Here is a 20,208-nt window from a genome sequence, read left to right on the forward strand (position 1 = left end):
AAATAATATATGGGAACAAAAAAAGCAATCATTTTTTAGTCTTACTGAAACTGTCTAAATTTTTTTTGTTTTAATAGTGGATTCTCAGTAATGTGCATCAATAACGAATCATATTTTTAATTCGTTGATTTTTCATAATCAAATTTCTCATATTACAGCAATCTGAATAATCACCTTTAAAATCCTTTGTTTTTGTGTGTACAATATATTCTTTTCTATATTTTCGCAAAACAGACAATTTTCAGTAAAATAAGCTTTGAAGCATTATTCATAAAAATAAAAAGTGGCATTAACAAATACGTTCACAACAAAGTAACAAAACATTCAAAACACTATAAATAGATTATGCAGATTCCTCCAATTTCTCTAATTCATCGGAAAGAACAGTAAGCTCGTTTTCTTTCTCCTCAGCAGCCTTTGTAAGTGCCTGCAATTCTGCCTCTAACGAAGATACCTCAGCTTCCTTGGCTTCAAGTTGTTTAGACAACTCCAATTCTTTCTCTCCCTCGCCTTGTGAAGGAGCATTGCTGCCGATCTTTTCTTTTGCTTCTTTGATAGCAGCCTCCAACTCTGCGATCTTCTTCTCTGCATCTTCAAGCTCTTTCTTTGGCACACTGGGAGTGGCTGAGCCAGAAACAGGAGTGCCCAAAATGGACGAGGCACCCAAAGGAGAGCGGATTGGAGTCGACATCACTGGAGATCCCATTGGAGATGCCATGGGTGTTGCAAATGCTGCGAAATTTCATTCACGATAAGCATATTGTAATAAAATTAAATAATATTTTTAAAATACAATCAAGTATTGATCAAATTAATTGAAATTTCTTTATAAGTTCAAAAAAGAAGAAAATCAAACCATCTGCTGGGAGCTCGTCGCCTTTCTTGTATTCACCTTTTCCATCGGCTGTGAAGACGTAATATCTTGGTGGCTTGTTCTCTCCTTTCATCCACTCTTCGCTTGTCATTGAAGGTGTGGTTGTATCCACCACTGGTGGGTAGATGTCTGCCTGGAACATTTCTGAACGACGCGGCACGACAAATGAGATGGGTTCAATCGAATCTTTCGCAGTAATACGGAAGAACTTCATGATTTCGCAGTGTTCGGAATGCACATACTGCTTGGGAAGAGCTGTGAGGCCACGTGTTGGTGTGCCCTCGGGGAAGGTGGTGATGTAGAAGAAGTGTGGAGGATCTTCAGTGAGTTCATAGTATCTAATGTTTGCCTCACCTTTCGACCCGATGAACAAAATCTGTGTGGCTTCATCAAAGAATGGCATCATGATACCAGATGCTTGATCAATCACGTTGGACACAATTGGCTTGGTTGTGTTTCGTTCATCCCATATGAGAACTTGACGATTGCTTCCTTGTCCAAATCCTGTTGACATGAGCCAGTTTCTCTTGTTGTTGAAGAGGAAACGAGCTGTTTTCACTCCGGCGTGTGATTGAATTTCAAGAACTTTTTGATTGGATCTTACATCAAACAAACGTATTTTTTTGTCTCTGCATTGAGTTCCAATCATGTTTCCTGCTTGGTTCCATTGGAATGATTGGATTGCGTCTCCATGTTGGCCATCAATTGCAATAAGCCTCTCTTTTGTTTGTAAATCCCAAATTTTGATGGTTGCATCAGCACCTGCAGATGCAAGAACTCCTGATACGCATGGATTCCAAATAACTTCAGTGGATTTTCTTCCGTGTCCAGTAAAAGCTGCAACTGGCTCTTCAATTCCATCAGCTGGCATTCCGCTCTCTGGAATCTTCCAAACACGAACTGTGCAATCTTCGCATGTTGTTGCAATTGTATCCTAAAACATTGGATGGAAAAAATAGCAACGTGTCAAAACAAATAACAATCAAAATTAAAAATCTTTGAATGATTTGGAAATAAAAAGTACAGACTGGATCATGTGGGCAAAAATCCATATCTGTAACAGGGCGTGTGTGACCTCGAATGAGGGGCATTGACGTTGGGTGACGTCCAACTTGTGTTGAAGGAAAGACGCAAATAGCACCTCCTCCAGAACCTTCCCAAATGTAAGAGATGTATTTGTTGTTCACCTTTATCATGTTAGTATCGAGGGTAGTTCCTGTTCCTTTTATGCCCTCATACATAAACTCACGTTTGGCGAGCTCTCCAAACACATGACGGAATTTGCTTTTTCTGACAAATGACATTTCGATCTCAATACCTTAACTTCTGCCAAAATTATTTTTTTATTTTCATGAGCATTCTTTAATAATTTTTTATTTATTTTTTGACAGAGAAGATCTAACAAGTTTCAAGAATGTTGAGAAAATCATATCATATGAATTGTCACGAACAAATTTTTGAAAAAAGAAGTTAATATTATTAATAATGTTCACAACGTTTTTCAATAAACCCCAAGTTCAAAAATGTTTAAATTTGTTATTAATGTTTTGATAGGAATAGAAGATATGTTAATTATAAAGATAACCATAACATTTTTACAATATATCAATATCTTTTATGGAAACAAGTGACAAAAATGAATATGAACTTGATGAACTATTCAATTTGGAAGAAAGCTCTGATCATTTGAAGGAACTGATGAATGGTTTTGTTTATATTTTGATTTATGTATATTTTTGAATTTGTTGTAATTTTGTTTGTTACAGAATATGAAATGCTGAATTTGTTGCAACAACACATTCAAACAATTGTAGATTATTCATATATCGCGACAAAAGGGCCTACTCGCTCATTTGATGAGAGCATATTTTCTAAAGATGTTCAAAAACTTATTCATAGAATATTGATAAATTGTCAAAATATTGCCAAAGCTTGAACTAATTAATCTACTCATGTAGAAGCTTCATTATGTGATTCAATATGTCAATATTTTTTTAAAATTGTTGCTTTTTGAAAGTTATCTTTAAAGAAAAATATATTTCTTTAAAAAATAACTGTTACAAAAAACAGTCAAATGTGTCACTACAATATTGAAAGATATTATTATTTTATATTTCTCATTGAAAATATATTATATCTTTTTTGTTCAAAATTATGAAGTAATTGTGTTTACAGTATATTTTTTTGTTCTTCAAATGTGATTTTATAATGAATAAATAACGTTTTTCATCATTTGAAAAATATAACATATATTTTCCACAATTTTTTTCTTTACGTAGCTTGATTTGAATTATTTTTTGGGAATTTTTAAAATACAAGAAAATATTTGAAAAGATTTAGTAATTTTAAATAATTTTTGTTCTTTTATTTTTTCACAGGTTATTTTAATAATAACTTGTTTTTTCAGAAAATAAAACTGGTTTTTTTTTCAATAAAAAGTGAAGTGTATTTTGTTCAATAATTTTTGTGATTTGTCAAATCGGAAAAAGAACTGCAATTCTAACATAAATTATCACAAAAAAAAATTCGATCCACACCACAGAACATAAAATTCTCTGTAATAAATCAATAGAGCTGTAAGTGACAAAACATCTTTGTTAAAAGTTGTGTAATTCTTTCATGTAGTCAACAGACCAAATAAAAAAATGAAATGACAAATAGAAAAGCGTTGATTTGAGATTGAAAACGTTTCACTTTTTCATCAAATTTTGTACACTTTCAAAAGAATAAATACCTGATATGCTTGCAAGTGCAAAAGAACATGTCAAATATTTTTTAATTTCATAAATGCATTGGAGTTGGTACCTTCACTTTATAAATTTTGATACGTCGAACCTGTAAAAAATTTTTCATTTGAAGTTTCTGGTGAAAGATGAGATAATATATGTTGAAGAAACGTAATTTTAATGTCGACTCAAAGAGATTTGAATGGATAATTATATCATTGGTATAAGCCCATCTGTAACTTCCAAAAGATGATTCATGTTATGAAATCTGGCAATGTTATTCAGAATTGTGATGGTCTCTGTAAGTTCATTTTTATCAATTGTTAATGAGTATCTGCCAGTGCATTTGCAAGACTCTCCAAAGAATGAGTTTTGGACAAGTCGGCATCGAGGGCAACGCATATCCTGAAACATTTAATAGAAAATATGATATGGCAAAGTTAAATTTCAAAGTGAAAAAAAAATAAATAATTTGAATAAAAAATGGCTAATAATAAGTGCATAAAAAAGGAGTTTTTAACATTTGAAAAGATCATTTAGTAATTTCACTAAATAAAAAAATGTATCTATTTTCCATATAGGCAAACTTGTGTGTAATAAGCAGCAAGCTGTTTATCAATTAATTCGATAAGAAGTCCCTCAATGGCACGAATGCTGTATGGATGGCCGCATAAAGGACAATTCCAATTTCCGTGTATTAGCAGTTTATCACGTGCCAGATCGAGATCTCGCGCAGCCCCGCAGTATCCACAGGAAAATGATGTTAAAATGATGGAAGCAGATGGCAGAACAAACTGAGATGAGGTGGCAAAGGCACTGACGTGAAGGCGGTTGAGGATGTTATTCTTTACAACATTTACAGACGAGCGGATAATTGGATCCAGTGAAAGCAAATGACAAACAGCTATAACAAAGTTAACTGCAGGAGGATTCGTCCACTTTGATGGAAGAGAAAATGTGGAAGGAGAATTTGAAGAAGAAACAGATGAAGAAGAAATATCAGCAGGTAAACTGTTTTGTGAGTCGGGTGGTATTTCCTTTTCATATCCTCTGACCATCTCATCAAGGATGGTCTGAATATCTTGCTTGATAAATGTATCGAATACTTTCCATTTCTTCTTTTCATCTAATTTCTTAATCTCTTCTGAAGATGAAGAAGACGATGACGATGAATTCTTTTTTACAACTTTCATAATTTTTTTCTTTGCCAAGCTTTCCCCTTCCACATCACCAAGTTTGTTGATTCTATCTTCATCATCTTCATCGTCATTCAATCCTTCTTCGACCACTGCATCAATCAAACTTGGAATCCGCGATCCTTGATTTGATTTAGATTCGTCTTTAAGCCTTTCTTCTTCTGATCTTTGAGTAGTGTCCATCCATTCCAAGCAAAATAGAATGTATCTTCCGATAAGCACAGCAAAGCGTGTGCGCAATGACTCTGGCAAGTATCTCAGAATATCCCATTGATAATGAAGACTATACGGAGACTTGTTTTGTGATGGATTCGCCTGTGTCTTAGCTTTATTGGTGGAATTTGTTCCCTTTTTGTTTGTTAATGAATCCGTTTCAGTTATTTCTCCTTCTTTGTTTCGAATTATTTTTGTGCGCTTTTCTGATCCTTCTTCAGATCCGCTGTTTTCTTCTTCATCCGAAAAGTCGAAGCCACTGTCGCTTTCATCTTCATCCATTGAATCTTGATCTTTTTCAGAAGATGATTCGTCTGAAGAATTCTCACCCTTTCCTTTTCCTACCCCATCTCCATCTGATTCACTTGAAGTGTCGTCTTTGCTTTGTTCTGAAACAACAGCTCCTCCAAAGTTGTTGATATCAAGGAACATCAAACAACGCCAAGTGCTCACAACATCAAACACCATCATACCAAACATTTCAGATGATCTTAGTGCTTCTATTGCAACATGAACCATTGCTCCAGCTTCTCTCATTGTATGCCGTTGAGTGTCAATTATCACTCGAGAAGGCGATGCATACACAATTCTCATTCCTTGCTTCACCAAGAAGAACAACAAATGGAAAAGCATCTTCTTCATGCAAACGTGTACTGTCTCCAAAAGAGCACCATCAAACAGAAGCGATTGATCTGAACTAATCCAACGATAAAACTGCGATAAAAGTGTATCTGCTGTTTTGCCAAGAGCAAATTTTTCTTCGTCAAACAATGCTGGTCCAGATGCTCCATTTGCCGAAGATGAAGAATCAGAAAATGGATTCGGAGCTGTGAGCACCTCAACATAAAACGCCGTTAATAAATCGTGTAGTTTCTTGAAGATCTGTGAGGAAGACGAAAAACGAGAAAGTCGTCCTTCTTCACGTGTCATTCCGCAGATGATCATTTGAGATGGTGCTTGAGGACCAGACGCAGCAGAAGATGAAGCAGATGACGAAGATGTCTGTGACTGACGTCCTGCAATCAAAGGAGGAGGCATCAGCTCCATTGAAGAATTACTATTTGGTCTGTTGCTTCCTCTCATTGATGCCTCTCTTTCATCTTGCGACAAGCCAAGCAAAACAGATGATTGAGGAATATCAGCTCTCAAATAATCTTTCATAAGTGCCATTTTTCCTGAATCTATTTTGCTTCTAGAATTGATATTTCCATATCCTCCACTTTTCCATCTCTGTCTGTCTTTGTTTGTTTGATATTCATCGTCCATTTCAGCTCCAAGACTCTCATCAGCACTGGCAAGTTTTGATGATTGAATGACAGCTGCCACGGCCAAGTTGATCACATTCAGCTCAACACACACAGAATGATACATGCCGCTGTTTGTTATCTCAGGAAGTGTATCTTTCTCCCACAAGTTTTGCTGGGATTCATTCTCAGAAGATTTATAAGACGTGCCAGAACTGGAGATGGTCTGCTTAGATTTCCCAACGCCAACAAGTTTTATTCCTGTTGTAGGCGCTGAGCCCATCTGTGAATGAAGCAGGCCAGCATGCATATCTCCAAGATCTGCATAATGCGTGGATGACAACCAACTAACACGATACGGTTGAGGAGGAGTGTGCAGCTGACGTGTGAACATCATATCGAGTGCAAACGAATGAGGATCTGGGAAATGTGTTATGTTTGTTAAAGGCAATGCTGACGAACGGGAGAGATGAACAGTATCATCAATCCAGCGAGACAGCAAAAGAAGACGCAAAACAAAAGCACGCGATGCTTCAGCGCCCCACATGACAGATGGCAGATGAGCATCAGCATTGTTTGGAGGTACAATTGCGAGTGGCATCGATGCCAGCGATGGAATGGCACCGATGATTGACGAAGCAGGTTGACTGCACGACTGAAGAAGGATAAGAGCGGAGGATGGAATGCCATGTGTTGATGTGGTTGATAACACATTAGACAGTGCATTGCTGTTGCTTTTTCCTTTGCCTCCAGAAGTTGCTGAAGAAGCATTTGATTGCAAAATTGTGTTTGTTTTGTATTCATTGCGAGTCAAAAAGTAGCTGATCGCATCTGTGACATGTCTGTATCCTTCTCTCATTGTTTCTGCTGTCTTCACCACGATTGCAGGCAGTCTGTCTTCGCTATGCAGAATCGGATGCAGATCTCGAAATGTGTCTGCTCCTGTTCCTGATGCACTTTCAGTGAGTCCATCGCTTTTTGATTGCTCTTCTGCAGCCAGACGCTTCAGAAAGTCTTCCATCGGGCGTTTGATCACATCAGGTGCTGTTCTTTTGCTTTGAGGTGTAACAAAAACAGCAAAGATGGTATGAGATTTGTTGTGGTAAATGCCAAAAAAGCACTGTTGACTTTGGGTTGCGGCAGAGCTGTTAAGAGAAGGTGGTTGTGTTGTGTAGAGAAAGATGGCAGGAAGGTTGCGGTCAATCGGAGGAAATGAGTTCCTTGGAACAAGAGTTGGTGCGATTGTTGGCAGTGGCGAGGATGAAATCGAAGCAGAAGCAGAAGAGGAAGATGAAGCTGAAGCTGATGATGATGTTGTGGATGATAATGAAGCAATATCTTTCTCATTCTTTTGTGCCATTTTGACCGCTTTAAAGTCCTTTGGAGTGAGATATGAAACTTTTTTTGGTGACAATGATTCAAAATCATCCACCTTGAATACTGAATTGAGTGAAGTGGTTGCAGTTACTTTCTTCAATCTTACGCAACTGCCCAGCTGCTCCATGATCCGAACAACAGGCGATATCTGTGCCTCGAATAACCCTAGCACTTCCGGGTTGGATGTGAAATGCGAAAGCCACTCTTCCATTGGAACAGAAGGATCGATGCTCAGTTCGAAGAGATGGTGCCGAGGGAGGCCGTGTGGAAGGATTGCATGAGACACGCTTGCAGAGCGGATGAATGGGAGCAAGTACTTCAGTGGCTTTGATTGCTGAGACTTGTGGTTAAAAGATGAGGAAAGAGAAGAAGAGCTTTGGGTGAAGTGCTGAGGTGTTGGTGCAGGAGTGATGGTGGAAGACAAGAATGGATTGTGAGTTGGATTGTCTCGTGTTGCTTCTCTCAGCCGGGATATATCTTCTTCGGTCACCAAAAACGATGGCTGAGGAGTTGTGCAGTCAACAAAAATCCTCTTTTCAGCTTCAATGTGGATTGGCACAACAATTCCATTTGCATAAACCCACATTGTAAGCTCTCTTGTCGACAAAGAGGCTGGTGCAAAGATCGAAGACAACTGCATCGAGCTTGCAGAACCCTGATTTATCGCGTTGAGTGCAGCAGCTGATGAAGTGATGGATGCTGTGAGTGCATGTGATGAAGGGGTCACAGGCTGAGACGGGGCAATCTGAAGGATCTGCCAATGTGTGCGGAAGAGCGGGGCAAACTGACCAGTGAAAAGAGGAGTGGCGCCAGTTGGGCGAAACAAGGACGGCTGCACACGACGCAGATGTGCTGCTGCAATCGCAGCGACAGAAGATGACTGCTTCTTGTTGTCATACAGCACCACAGCATCCGTTGAAGTGTTGTCAGATGTGTTTGAGTCGGTCATTAAAGATGTCACATTCCCCAGGCGATGCTTCTGCGAACGTTGGGCGCTCCACAGCTTTCGATGATACGCCAACCTGATTCAAAAACATCAAGAGCAATTTTCAAACAACAAGTGATGAAAATATAATTTAATAAAAGATATTGAAAATTAAAAAATATCATAGAATCAAATAATATTTCATACCATTCGTTAAAGTTTTCTGTCATCGAAGGAACATCCTCATTCTCTTTTCCAGGCGGATAGCGAAGAATTGTCCATTTTCTCTGTGCAACAATTGCTGCAATCACTTTCTTGTCGTATTTCGAAGTTATTTGTCCATCTTTTGATTTTCCCAAGTTTTTCTTTTTTTGTGAAGATGAGCGATTAGAAAGCGACTGAAGAGATTCAGAAACGGTTTTCTTGTTTGATGAATTGAACAAGTCAACTACAGAATTAGAGAAAGCAGAAGATGTTGAGGTTGAATCAGAACTTGAATCAACAACATCTGCAGAAGTTGATAAAGACGATTCCAAATCAATCTGTGCATCTTCAATGTCTGCTGTCTCTTTGTGCATCTGCTTTCCAGAATCGCCGAGAGGTCGGAAAAATTCAGTGATGTGTCGAGACTTGCCCATTGTCTCCTCTCTCAACCGTTTTTGAAGCCAATCAGGCAGCTCAATCGATGGAGTGGGATTCTCTACGCCTTGTAGGACAGCTGGAATAGACACAATTTTGATGATTGTGGAGCTAAGTCTTGCGTGATAGTAATCCCAATCAAGAATAGCTCGGATGTCTACTGTTCCATCGCTGTTTCCAAATGAAGTTATTCCCAGCCATTTTTTGAGATATGAGCGTTTCAGCACTTCGTCATCCAGCCGAAACACTGCAACAGGAATTGTTCGCTCAGACACTGGTCTTTTCGAAGCACCAGGCGGATCCTTTGCCACAATAAACTTGCAAGAGAGACCTTTGTCTTTGACAACATCTTCGCCAAGCATATCCCCTAGCCTACGTGCTGCAGTGATTGAGTTGCTTTTCTGCCCTTCGTAATCAGCAAGAGCACGAGACATGGAATGTGTCTCAGACAAAAGATCAAAAATGTCGTCTTCAGGTACATGTGATCCATGGGACAACAAAATATCGAGCTGCTCGTTGCACAATTCTCCAACTGCCTTGTAGCATTCGGCCAGTGTTTTGCCTTTCAAAAATGTCTGGAAAACACTTTCTTGGAACACTTTCACAAGTTTCAGCTCTCCTCTCCTTTTCAGCTCAAATCCTTTCAATTCAGCAATTTCTCCTTTCAAATTGAACACGGCATATCTCTTTTTGATGGATGCACCTTCTTCTTTTGATGCAGGAAGAACCATCGCCTTGTAAGGCCCATCCAGCTCAAAGCCAATAGAGCATTCTGTTGTCCTCTCATATTCAAATGTCTCTGGATTTATCAAACGCTGGTGCTGCGTATTAGCATACTCTGCAAACACTTTCTGGTTAAGCATAGCACAGGGATAGCTGAAGAACACATTCCCTTTCGCTTTGGTTTTGAAAATGAAGCCATCAGGAAAAGATGAAGGAAATGCACTCCAAATACCATCTGTATCCAGTTCCAGAGGAAGAGAGAAGTATTCTAGCAGCTTTCTTGTGTTCGTAATCAGCGTTGCCCCCACATTTGTCACAATTCCTGCCATCTCCATCGAATACCAACGAGCACCAATTCTCATAACATACCCGTAGAATGAGTTGAGAATGCATTTGTGTGCAAGCTGAAGTGAATCGTACAAAACAACCAAATCGCTCGCGTTTTTGACATCCTGTGCAGTTCCTGTTCCTTCCTTCTCCTTTTGAACAGCTTCTCTCAAGTTTTTCTGCCATTTTTTCAGCAGGCCTTTGTAAATGTACCTTCGATCACGGAACTCTCTCACAGCATTATCGTAGAAGGCATTCTCTCTTTGGCAAACTGTATTCACTCTCATTTCTTCCCTCGTGTCTGTCTGTCTTTTGTAAGCCATTTGGCAGTATGCCTGCATCTTCTTCTTGACAATCTCTGCTCTCTCAAACTCGTCCAAGCTGTTCCAATCTTTCTGAACTTTCCCAATTCGATAGGCCATATTGTGCTCCTTTTCGGCCTGTATCTGTTGTGTCAAAAACTCCGAGTGTTCTGCAGGGAAAATATCTCCACGCCACACCCACTTCATGTCACGCTGGCACTGGATCGTGTCTGAGTCAGCGCCAAACCCGCAGAACTGACAGTCTTTTTCTCTGTCAACGATCGCAACAGGCTGAAGACGGTTGGTCAGGATGATGTTGGGATACATTGCAGCAACATCAACATGGTAAATCTTTGGCAGTTCTGTGATGCGTTTGACGGTGTCTTCTTCATTTTCTGGAAGCAAAGCGCGCAGCATCGTTTCAACCTCTTGCTTCACCTCGTCGTAGTTCACCACATCTTCTGAGGTCAGTTTTTCTGTTTGCATCGCAAAATGCAAGTCTGTGTCTAAATTTCCAATCAGATCCAAAATTGTTTGCTTGTCTATTGTAAATGTGAGAGGAATGTCATTTCTGTAGATTCCGCTCCTCAGACACTCCACATGGCCACCCACATAAGTTTCTGCATACACCAACTTGCGCTGGTTAGTTAACTTCAACGGATCTCGTCTTGACTTGTTCGGTGCAATGATGTTTCCTGAGAATGCGTTGACCATCAGCAATGATTCGCATAGACCACCGGTGCCTTTCCTCAATGCTTCTTCTGGAGGCATAGGCAGAATGGTGCAGAGAGAGAAAATGAACGGATGCACATACTTCATATACAAATGATATGTGCTGTGTGCATCTGATACTGAATATTCAGCAAGTGTCTGAGGCTGTGAAAGTCCATAGGGAGTAATCAGCTCAGGATCAAGTTCCACTGGATCAATTCCGAGCTTGCTCTTTGTGACGGCTTTCAAGCCCTGAGATCCTTGTGGCAAATATGAATCACGTTTCACCCACTTGTATGCATCCAGGTGCACAGCATCCTGCCCCACAAACTCGTCTGTTTGGTTTGCCCGAAGCCCAAACTCTGTGTAAAAGCTCATGTTGTATATTCTTGAACGGGCCTCTAAAAATGGCAAGTCGAAATTGTCTCCGTTGTATGTAACATACACAATTACCTTTTGCTGATGCATTTCTGAGATAAATCGTCGAAGCGTCTGTTCTTCGTTTGCTTCGTTGAAAACTGTGAAGACGCTGTCGAACTTTTCGAGCGGAGCAAACCCAAACGATTCGATGTCTGCAGAGACTGTTTCGCGATTCACAATCAAATACCCATCTCCGTTAATCATATATGAAATCATCATCACTTGATCTCTTGCAACGTCTGGAAACTTGAGCGGTGGCTTGGTTGTTTCAATATCAAATGCGCAGACGACAACTTCAGGAAAAGCAAGTAGTTTTTCGTTTTTTTCAAAATGAACCACCCTTTCATCTCTCCATACATCATACCATTGTCCAACTCGAAGGCCTAAGAAAATGTTTTAAATAAAATTTAATTAAATTTTGATTTTTATTTAAAATCATAAACAAAAAGTATTTCTTGTTCATATTCAAACCAAGATCAATGCTAACTCTTTGAATGTATGGAACATCATATTCTCTGAGCTCTTCCATGAAGTTTTCTGGATTTGAAAGGCTATCTGAGCCATCTGCCTTTTCAATTTGTCTCATTAATTGTTGAAAAGTGTGCACATCATGTTTTTGCGCTTTGTTTTGAAGAATAACCGTCTGCAAAGAATCTCTAACTGACATCAATTGTTGAACATTTTTAAATGACACTTTAATGTATTTCTGTTTTCTTCCGAGAAGATGATTTGGCTTTGTACCGCATTAAAAGAAAATGAAAATGTAAATACTTCCATGAAACAAAAAAAAATTTATACCAGCTTCAAATCTTCTTTCTCAACAATTTGTATTTCTTCGATTATAGGTTCTTCATGCTTTTGATTAAAGTTTGCAAGATAGTTTACGACTCGTTCTTCACAATCTTTTTTTGTTTTCACATAAAAATAAGGTAAAAATTCAATTACAGCTTTCATCCTGCGTCCATCTTCTGTTATGAAATATAGATTCAATCCACTATATGAATTACCATCGCGCATTACTGCCGTCTATGTAATTTTTATAAAAATAGTATTTTGAAACCAAATACAATCTCATCTCTTTATTTTTTTATAATTTAAACTTCATACAACATGCATATTTATAAGCCATCCGGGGCATCTTTCAAGTGTTGGAGAATCATTAAATAAATTCGAATTGTAAGTTTGACCTTTCTCCATAATGTTTTATGATGGGCTAATTATTCCAAGTGATTAAATTTTCTTATCAATTCAAAATAATATCAGTTGAATTAAATTTCACGATGATGAACAACAACACGAAAAATTCAATCTCTTATGTTAAGTTTATATTGGGTTTCTTCGAGAATACTGAAATAAATGGAATCAACTAATGAAAGTGATAATATGAGTGTAAAAAAAGAAGAATCTCCGAATAATGAAATGAAAGAGAAACTTATTTACCAGGGAAAACGGTATTTGACAGGGGTTGCTGATGCATTGAATTATCCAGCTTTTTACCGAATATTAATGCAAAACAAGGAAATAGCAATGTTTCTTGCTACTTACATAATTGGCGTAATTGCTATTTTTTTCCCTTTTGCGGATTATTTAGATGCAAGATGGAATCCAGATAAGATTCAAGTTCCGGAGAATACAAATTGTGTGAGCAATTAATATTTTTAATTGAGTATTGAATTTTGATTGCACATTTAAGGGTTATTTAGGCAATTGTACAAAATGCCAAAGCAATTCCTTTATCAACTTTTTTGTCAGATTCCTTGGGGAGCCATTCTTCTTGTTGTCTGTTCTATCACGTGCCAATTAGCAGGTAAAATATTGCGAAAGCATTCATTCCTTGCTAAATATAATGCTGCACATTCTATTGAAGCTAGCATTGAAGAAAGTAATGAAAAGAAACCAGCTGCTAATTTCATTCTGAAGACAGTGATAGGATTTGCACCAACGATTGGAATGGTAACGCAGAATGTTTTGATAACGGCATTGCCATTTGTTGGGCGTTATATAGGATATTTCATTCGGAGGATATACACTGCATATCTTTCATTTTCTTCAAACTGGAGTTTGATAACTCCGCAGGCAGCTTCAGAAAGTGATTTGCTTCCAAAAAGCAGAGGGCCTTTGGATGGATATGCATTTGCCGGACGAAACTGGATATATTTTCTTGGATTTTCTCTCCCCTCTTATGCTGTGTCGCTGCTATTTCCCCACAAGCCTTATACAGCTCAAGTAATTTCGAAAATATATTCAGTGATTTCTGTTGTGATGGCGTTTAATGTTGTGGAAAAGATAGAAGCAAAAGCTTTAAAGCTTCACATAAATGCTGAAAACGAAGTTTCTGAAGAAAAAGAAGAAAGTCAAAAAGTTAGTACGAGCGTTCCAACAAACAAGGCTCAAGAGGTAGTTCAGAAAGTATTGGGTTTGTCAAATCTTCATATTTTTCGAATGAATTTATTTTTTTTTCAAACAAATCAAAATTTTTTGTTTCACAGTATTTTGTAAAAGTGATTCTCCACTTGGAGTGCAGCGTGTGTCACGAGAGCCGAAAAACTCATTTTTCGACATTCCTGTTGCTGTCTTGCCAGAAATGATTGTTGATGTGATTGAGGGATTCAACGACACGCTAGTCAAACAAAAGATAAATTAAGATTTAAAAATGGATACGTATTTATTGATTGTTGCTGTAAGTGTTGTGAATTCGTGTGTGAGGTTTGATGATCCTTTTATTTTTTTTCTTTGAATATGAAAATATTTGGGTTTAGTTTTGTTCATGTATGGTATCTTTTAAATTTTCACATAGTTGTAATCAATTTCATATTTCTTTGTTTCAGTTACAACAAAAATAAAATGATTGTATTCTGTTCTAATTCTTATATTTCGCAAATTTCATTTTCATTTCAAACTCCAAACAAACGTGTCTATCGTTTTGTTTCAAATATCTACAAAAAGCTATTCTGTTAATATGAAATAATAAAATATCTCTTGAGATGTTTTTCAAAAAAATTTAAAAATTGTTATTTGCTTTAACTTTCTCTTTCTTCTTTTCTTTTTGCTCTTTCTTTCTATTTATCGATATTTTTGTTTTCACAAATATTAGCATTGTTGTTATTAATATATGAAAATGAATTATTTTTTTTTTTGTTAAAATTCAAGAGCATAGTCATCTTCAAGATTCATTTTGTGACTTTTTTATAGAAATAAATTAAATATATGATATTAATATCGATTTATTTATTTCCTTTTCAAAAATGAGATCATAAACCATTGGCTCATTTCTGATTGGAGCACAATGATAGATGAAAGCGAAACTGCAGAGCCTACGCGTTATTCGTACTATTGCCCGGATTGCGATGGTACATAATTATTTTATTTTGGAATTATTTGTTGTTACTTTGGCATAATATTTTTGTATTTTGGGAAATATTACAATAATTTATTTCGGCTTTTATATGTTGAAATATTGTTGCTATCGTATTTTGAAAATGAATTTTTGTATTCGCTTATAGAATATGATCCTCCTGTAAAAGAAGATCATCGATCAGGTGACGTTGTGTGCAAACAATGCGGATTAGTTTTAGCTGAAAAGATCATTGACCAGTACTCTGAATGGAGAACGTTTGCGAATGACGATAATCCTGGAGAGAGCATGGACAGAGTCGGTGGTCCTATTGATGATAGATTGATGGGAGGTGGCATGAGCACGGTCATTGGAAACCGCGATTATCATGGAAAAACGGTTTCAAAAGATATGACGAATATGATGTATCGTGTTCATGCAAGTGGTGCAATGAGCGCATTTGATCGTTCATTGACTGCAGCTTTTCAGGCTGTTTCAAGGATGGGTGATAGGATGGAACTTGATCAGCCAGTTCAGGAATTAGCATGTGAATTTTATCGAGAATTGGCAAAAAAAAGAACTCTTCGCGGGAAAAATATGGAATCTATTATTGCTTCATGCTTGTATATTGCATGTCGTCAACTGAATGAAAATAGGACATTCAAAGAAGTTTACACTCAGTTAAATATTCCACGAAAGAATATTACACGAGCATATAAATTTGTTTCCAAGACCATTGATATCCGCTTGGATGTAATTACAACGGATCAATATGTACGCCGTTATTGTGCCGGCTTGAAACTTTCGACAGCTGTTGCAAATGCTGCGCAACTTGTTGCAAAGACAATTGTGGAGGAAGGAATGCTAGGCGGCAGAGATGTTATTACAATCTGTGCCGTTGCAATATATTTCATTTCACAGCTATCCGACCAGCCGAGATCTTATAAAGATATCACAGAGGCATGATTAATAATTCATTGCTCTAGTATTTTTCATATTTGAGTGTAATCCTTTTTTAGGTTATCCGCATATCAGAACAAACAATACGTGTTGCATACAGAGATCTCCAACCAAATGCTGCAAAATTAATTCCAACAAATTTTAAGCCTGTTACAAAGACTATTCCGTCTGTTTAGGCCGTTGGATATTTTATATCATTCATTTCTAATCTTATCATTATCGTTTCTTTCAAACGAAAAAAAATTGCAAATTTCTTTTTCAAGTTAAAATTTTAACTATTTTTTTTTTTAGTCATTTTTAATTATATCATTTTAATGTTTTATATTTGTTTTATTTTATTTTATTTTTTCATTTTAATTGTTTAAAATAGAAAAATAAATTTTTTATTATCTTGCATTATAATTGTGAAGTTTGTGCAATGTCGTTTTGAAGTGCAATTATTTTTATTTGAAAAATAGTAATTTTTACATTTTACGAATTAATTACTTTTACGCAATTTTTTATTTTAATATTATCTAATCAGCTACCATTCAAACACGAATATTTAAAGATAAAAAATTGTTAATTTTCATTTTTTCTAACAAAAAAATTTTTTAGATTATTTATCTGATTAAAAGGAAAAAAATAAATAAAAAAATAAAATAAATATCAACATGTTAATTGTGAAGAATGAAAAAATGTGGATGGATAATGAAAAATAAAAAAAGATTCCAATTTTTCAACTGAAATAATTGTTTTGATTTTTGAAAATTAATTTTTTTTCATTCAGATTTTTTTTTTGATTTCTAATAATAATTGAAAAAGATTTCGGATCAAATTAGAATTTTGAAAAGAGGTTTGTGAACACTGAAAAATAACAATTCTTTTTTTAATTATAATGTCATTTCCTTATCTCAAATAATAGTTTTTACAATAATAACATTGTTTCCGAAAATTAATGAAAAAACTTCTTATTGAAGAAAAAAGACATTACAAAAATTTGCACTATGAAAAAACATAAATTGGGTGATTATATTTGTGTCATTTTTTATCAATGTTTATTTACGCTTTTGAATTCATTTTGACATTCAACAAAAAACACAAATAATTGAAAAGGCTTGTTCAATACTTTCTCATTATCATTCCAGTCAAAACATTTATTTTTGATGCAGTTGTGATAATTTTTGCATTCGAATACAAAAACTTTTCTTTATGTCAAACTGAATTAGAGAAATCAACACCCCGAAAAAAGTTATGATTTCAAAAATAATTACTCAATTTCGAAAACATTAACATAAAAAAAAAAGTGTTTATTGTTTTTTCAAAAAAAAATATTTTGCAATTCCTTAATATGGAGAAGTTAGTATCATTCCAGTGTATTTCTTTGATTAGTTTTACAAATAAAAGAAAAAATAGACTTTCAGTAATTTCCAACATAACGAAATTAAATAGATAAAAAAAAAATAGTTGATCAAAATGGCAACATTTTTTTATAATCATATAATTTCTAACATAATTATCTGTTTGATAATTTTGATTTTAATATTTGGCTAAATTATTTTGAAAAGTTCCTTTTGTTTAATTTTCGAATTCAAAGAAATTTCATATTTCGATCAAATTTCTGTTTCCACTCACCAAATTACATAAGAATGTGAATAATAACATCGTCAAGATTTTTTTCTTATGACAGTGAAATCTGGTGAGTGGCAACAGAAATTTGATCGAAATATGAAATTTCTTTGAATTCGAAAATTAAACAAAAGGAACTTTTCAAAAAAATTTTGCCATTTTTTGTGATCAACTCAGAAAAATGATAACTTCATTTAAAAACATCTCTCTCTTTCTTTTTCATCAAACATTGGCTTTTGATACGACTAAAACGAATTTCAAATTTCAAAGAAAATTTTATTATCAAAAACGATCAATTATTATAATCATCAGCACACCGAAAAATTGAAAGGTTACAAAAATAATCACATATATCAAAAAATGATTTGCTTGAATAAATCTGTACGTAAATGAAATTGTTTTCATTTTTCATTGATTATTTTGAAGTAAAAAAAACATATAAATTATGTTAAAATTTTTTTGTAAAGTTCCTTTTTAATTATTTTCAGGTGGAAATGAAAATCCAATATTTTCTTCAAAAATTCATTCCGACTTTCAATTTTTCACAAAAATGCATTAATAAACATTGCCAAGCTTTGATTTCCATGATTGCGAAATTTGATGAGTTGGAATGAAAATTTGAAGATTATTTTCAAATTTCGTTTTCAACAAAATATTATTCAAAATGAACTTGTCAATAAAACTTTGACACATATTTTTTTTATTTTTTTTATCAAAAAATTTATATTCTGTGAATAATTTTCTGAAAATAATGGACTTAAAGGAAATTTATAATGTACAAAATACCGGACAAGATCGATTTCTCAACAACTGCATAATGAATAATTCTGATAATTTTCCTCAAAGCCCATCTTATCTGTGCGAACTCTAGTGACAAACTAGACTTTCATTTTCATGTAGTCTGAATGTTTTAAAAAATAATTTTTGAAATTTCTGAGAAACTCAAAATCCTATTATTCCGAGATTTCAAAAATTATTATTTAAAACATTTAAACAACATGAAAATGAAAGTCTAGTTTGTCACTAGAGTTCGCACAGATAAGATGGGCTTTGAGGAAAATTATCAGAATTATTCATTATGCAGTTGTTGAGAAATCGATCTTGTCCGGTATTTTGAGCACATTCAGAATTGAAAAAAAATAAATAAAATATACACGCAGGAACTTATTGTGAGAAAGTTGTCCTTTAGAACGAATTATTTTCATGACAATATCCTTTTGTTTTCCGTTCAAGAACACTTATGCAAGGAACAAAAAATTATCTTAAATTTGAAAATGCAGTACTATCTTATTTTTTTATTATTCTTTTCGAAAGAATTAGAATTCTTACAAAAATGTTCATTGTTTCATTGAGTTGTTTCCAACTTGACAAAAACAACTGCTGTATGTGAAACAAAATAATAAAAAAAATTTTTTTTTCTGAAAGTGTATAAATGACAATTCTTAATTTTGTTTCAATCTGCTAAACGTGTAATAAATACTTCTTTTTGGTAAATAACATGTTAAAATATTAAAATATTTTTCAAAAAATACGAAGTGAAACAAATTAGATTATTCATTGAAATATTGAAAAAATGTGCATTAATCATTCACTGTGAGTTACATTCAACATCTCCATCCTTAGGTGGACGCTCGGATTTGAGCTTCTTTCGTTCTTCGCGTGCTTTTGCTTCAGTCTCCAAAATTGGAGATGGTTTTTTGTACTGGTGAAGATAAAAATTATTTCATGAAATGGTTGTATACAAAAATTGATAACATCAAGTTTTATTCAAACCCTTATTACAAGTGTGCTTCCCGTATGAGTAAAGGAAACCGATGATTGAATTAAAGGTAACTTTGCACGATTCATATCAGGAATTGAGATTCTTTTGAAATATCTAATTTAATACGAGCATTTGTTGTGAAAACAATTGTAGAAAAAAAAAAACAAACTTTTTATTAGAAGTTCTAACAACCAGTTGTTGTCCATCAACTGTCACAGAATAAACGGACAATGGATAATATAAATTTCGAATTTTGAAGACAAAATTTAGTTTTTCGTCTTGCCTAAATAGATATGGCTATAATAATATTTTTTTTTACTTCAATGAAATTAAAAATAATACAAACAGCAGAAGAGCTCTCAGCAATAAGTAAATCACCACCATGCTTTACAGGAGGTTCGCCTTAATAACAATGTGAAGTTATTACTCAAACAAATAAAAACATTTGAAACAAACCAATTTCATAAACCCATTCTCCTTCACCTCCTAAAGTTGTTGGCTTTTTAAATTTTCGAACAAGAAGTTCATCTGATGCAAGGTCATATTCTTCAGCCATTTCTATTCCTCCTCTATCTTCCCAGACAGTATGAATTTTTCGACGACTAAATGAATTCAAACAAAAGTTGTATTTCAAATTTATCGTTATAAAAATAAATATAGTAAAAACATTTCATACCCATCAACCACAAAAGCATTTTTTTGTCCTCCAGAAAGATCTGGAGGAATATCAAGAGAATCTAATAATGACATATAAATATATTAAGGTTATTTCTTGATTTCATCATTAAAATAAATTACAAATACCGTAATATGATGAAAAAAAGAAAAACAACGACTGTGAAATTCTGTTCCCGTAGTTTTTTTTCC

At 35.0% G+C, this 20,208-nt stretch overlaps 6 protein-coding genes across 6 annotated transcripts; 3 read left to right on the forward strand and 3 right to left on the reverse strand.

Annotated features, from left to right (window-relative positions):
• Positions 1–173: 173 nt before the first annotated feature.
• On the reverse strand, positions 174–2,190 carry MONOS_5247 (coronin). Its single transcript, XM_067875377.1, has 3 exons — positions 1,903–2,190; positions 857–1,808; positions 174–732 (listed from the first exon to the last, which is right to left on the reverse strand). The coding sequence occupies exons 1-3, from the start codon at positions 2,176–2,178 to the stop codon at positions 344–346; spliced, it is 1,617 nt and encodes a 538-aa protein (XP_067731458.1). The 5' UTR covers positions 2,179–2,190; the 3' UTR covers positions 174–343.
• A 275-nt stretch (positions 2,191–2,465) lies between these two features.
• MONOS_17265 (uncharacterized protein) lies at positions 2,466–3,290 on the forward strand. Its single transcript, XM_067870168.1, has 2 exons — positions 2,466–2,579; positions 2,641–3,290. The coding sequence occupies exons 1-2, from the start codon at positions 2,492–2,494 to the stop codon at positions 2,808–2,810; spliced, it is 258 nt and encodes an 85-aa protein (XP_067731459.1). The 5' UTR covers positions 2,466–2,491; the 3' UTR covers positions 2,811–3,290.
• A 520-nt stretch (positions 3,291–3,810) lies between these two features.
• Positions 3,811–12,263, reverse strand: MONOS_5248 (DNA polymerase epsilon catalytic subunit A; the record flags this gene model as incomplete). Its single annotated transcript, XM_067875378.1, has 4 exons — positions 3,811–4,005; positions 4,188–8,652; positions 8,763–12,060; positions 12,149–12,263. The coding sequence occupies 4 exons, from the start codon at positions 12,261–12,263 to the stop codon at positions 3,811–3,813; spliced, it is 8,073 nt and encodes a 2,690-aa protein (XP_067731460.1).
• A 750-nt stretch (positions 12,264–13,013) lies between these two features.
• On the forward strand, positions 13,014–14,900 carry MONOS_5249 (uncharacterized protein). The gene is made up of 4 exons (XM_067875379.1): positions 13,014–13,316; positions 13,371–14,093; positions 14,167–14,383; positions 14,437–14,900. The coding sequence occupies exons 1-3, from the start codon at positions 13,034–13,036 to the stop codon at positions 14,319–14,321; spliced, it is 1,161 nt and encodes a 386-aa protein (XP_067731461.1). The 5' UTR covers positions 13,014–13,033; the 3' UTR covers positions 14,322–14,383; positions 14,437–14,900.
• A 63-nt stretch (positions 14,901–14,963) lies between these two features.
• On the forward strand, positions 14,964–16,147 carry MONOS_5250 (Transcription initiation factor IIB; the record flags this gene model as incomplete). Its single annotated transcript, XM_067875381.1, has 3 exons — positions 14,964–15,027; positions 15,181–15,971; positions 16,031–16,147. The coding sequence occupies 3 exons, from the start codon at positions 14,964–14,966 to the stop codon at positions 16,145–16,147; spliced, it is 972 nt and encodes a 323-aa protein (XP_067731462.1).
• A 2,915-nt stretch (positions 16,148–19,062) lies between these two features.
• On the reverse strand, positions 19,063–20,102 carry MONOS_12040 (putative protein DPCD). The gene is made up of 6 exons (XM_067864624.1): positions 20,018–20,102; positions 19,798–19,943; positions 19,688–19,743; positions 19,511–19,638; positions 19,353–19,455; positions 19,063–19,281 (listed from the first exon to the last, which is right to left on the reverse strand). The coding sequence occupies exons 1-6, from the start codon at positions 20,089–20,091 to the stop codon at positions 19,168–19,170; spliced, it is 621 nt and encodes a 206-aa protein (XP_067731463.1). The 5' UTR covers positions 20,092–20,102; the 3' UTR covers positions 19,063–19,167.
• Positions 20,103–20,208: the final 106 nt, after the last annotated feature.

This window comes from Monocercomonoides exilis, assembly GCF_001643675.1.
Source record: "Monocercomonoides exilis strain PA203 chromosome Unknown scaffold11-1913109, whole genome shotgun sequence".
In the NCBI taxonomy this organism is placed as follows: Eukaryota; Preaxostyla; order Oxymonadida; family Polymastigidae; genus Monocercomonoides; species Monocercomonoides exilis.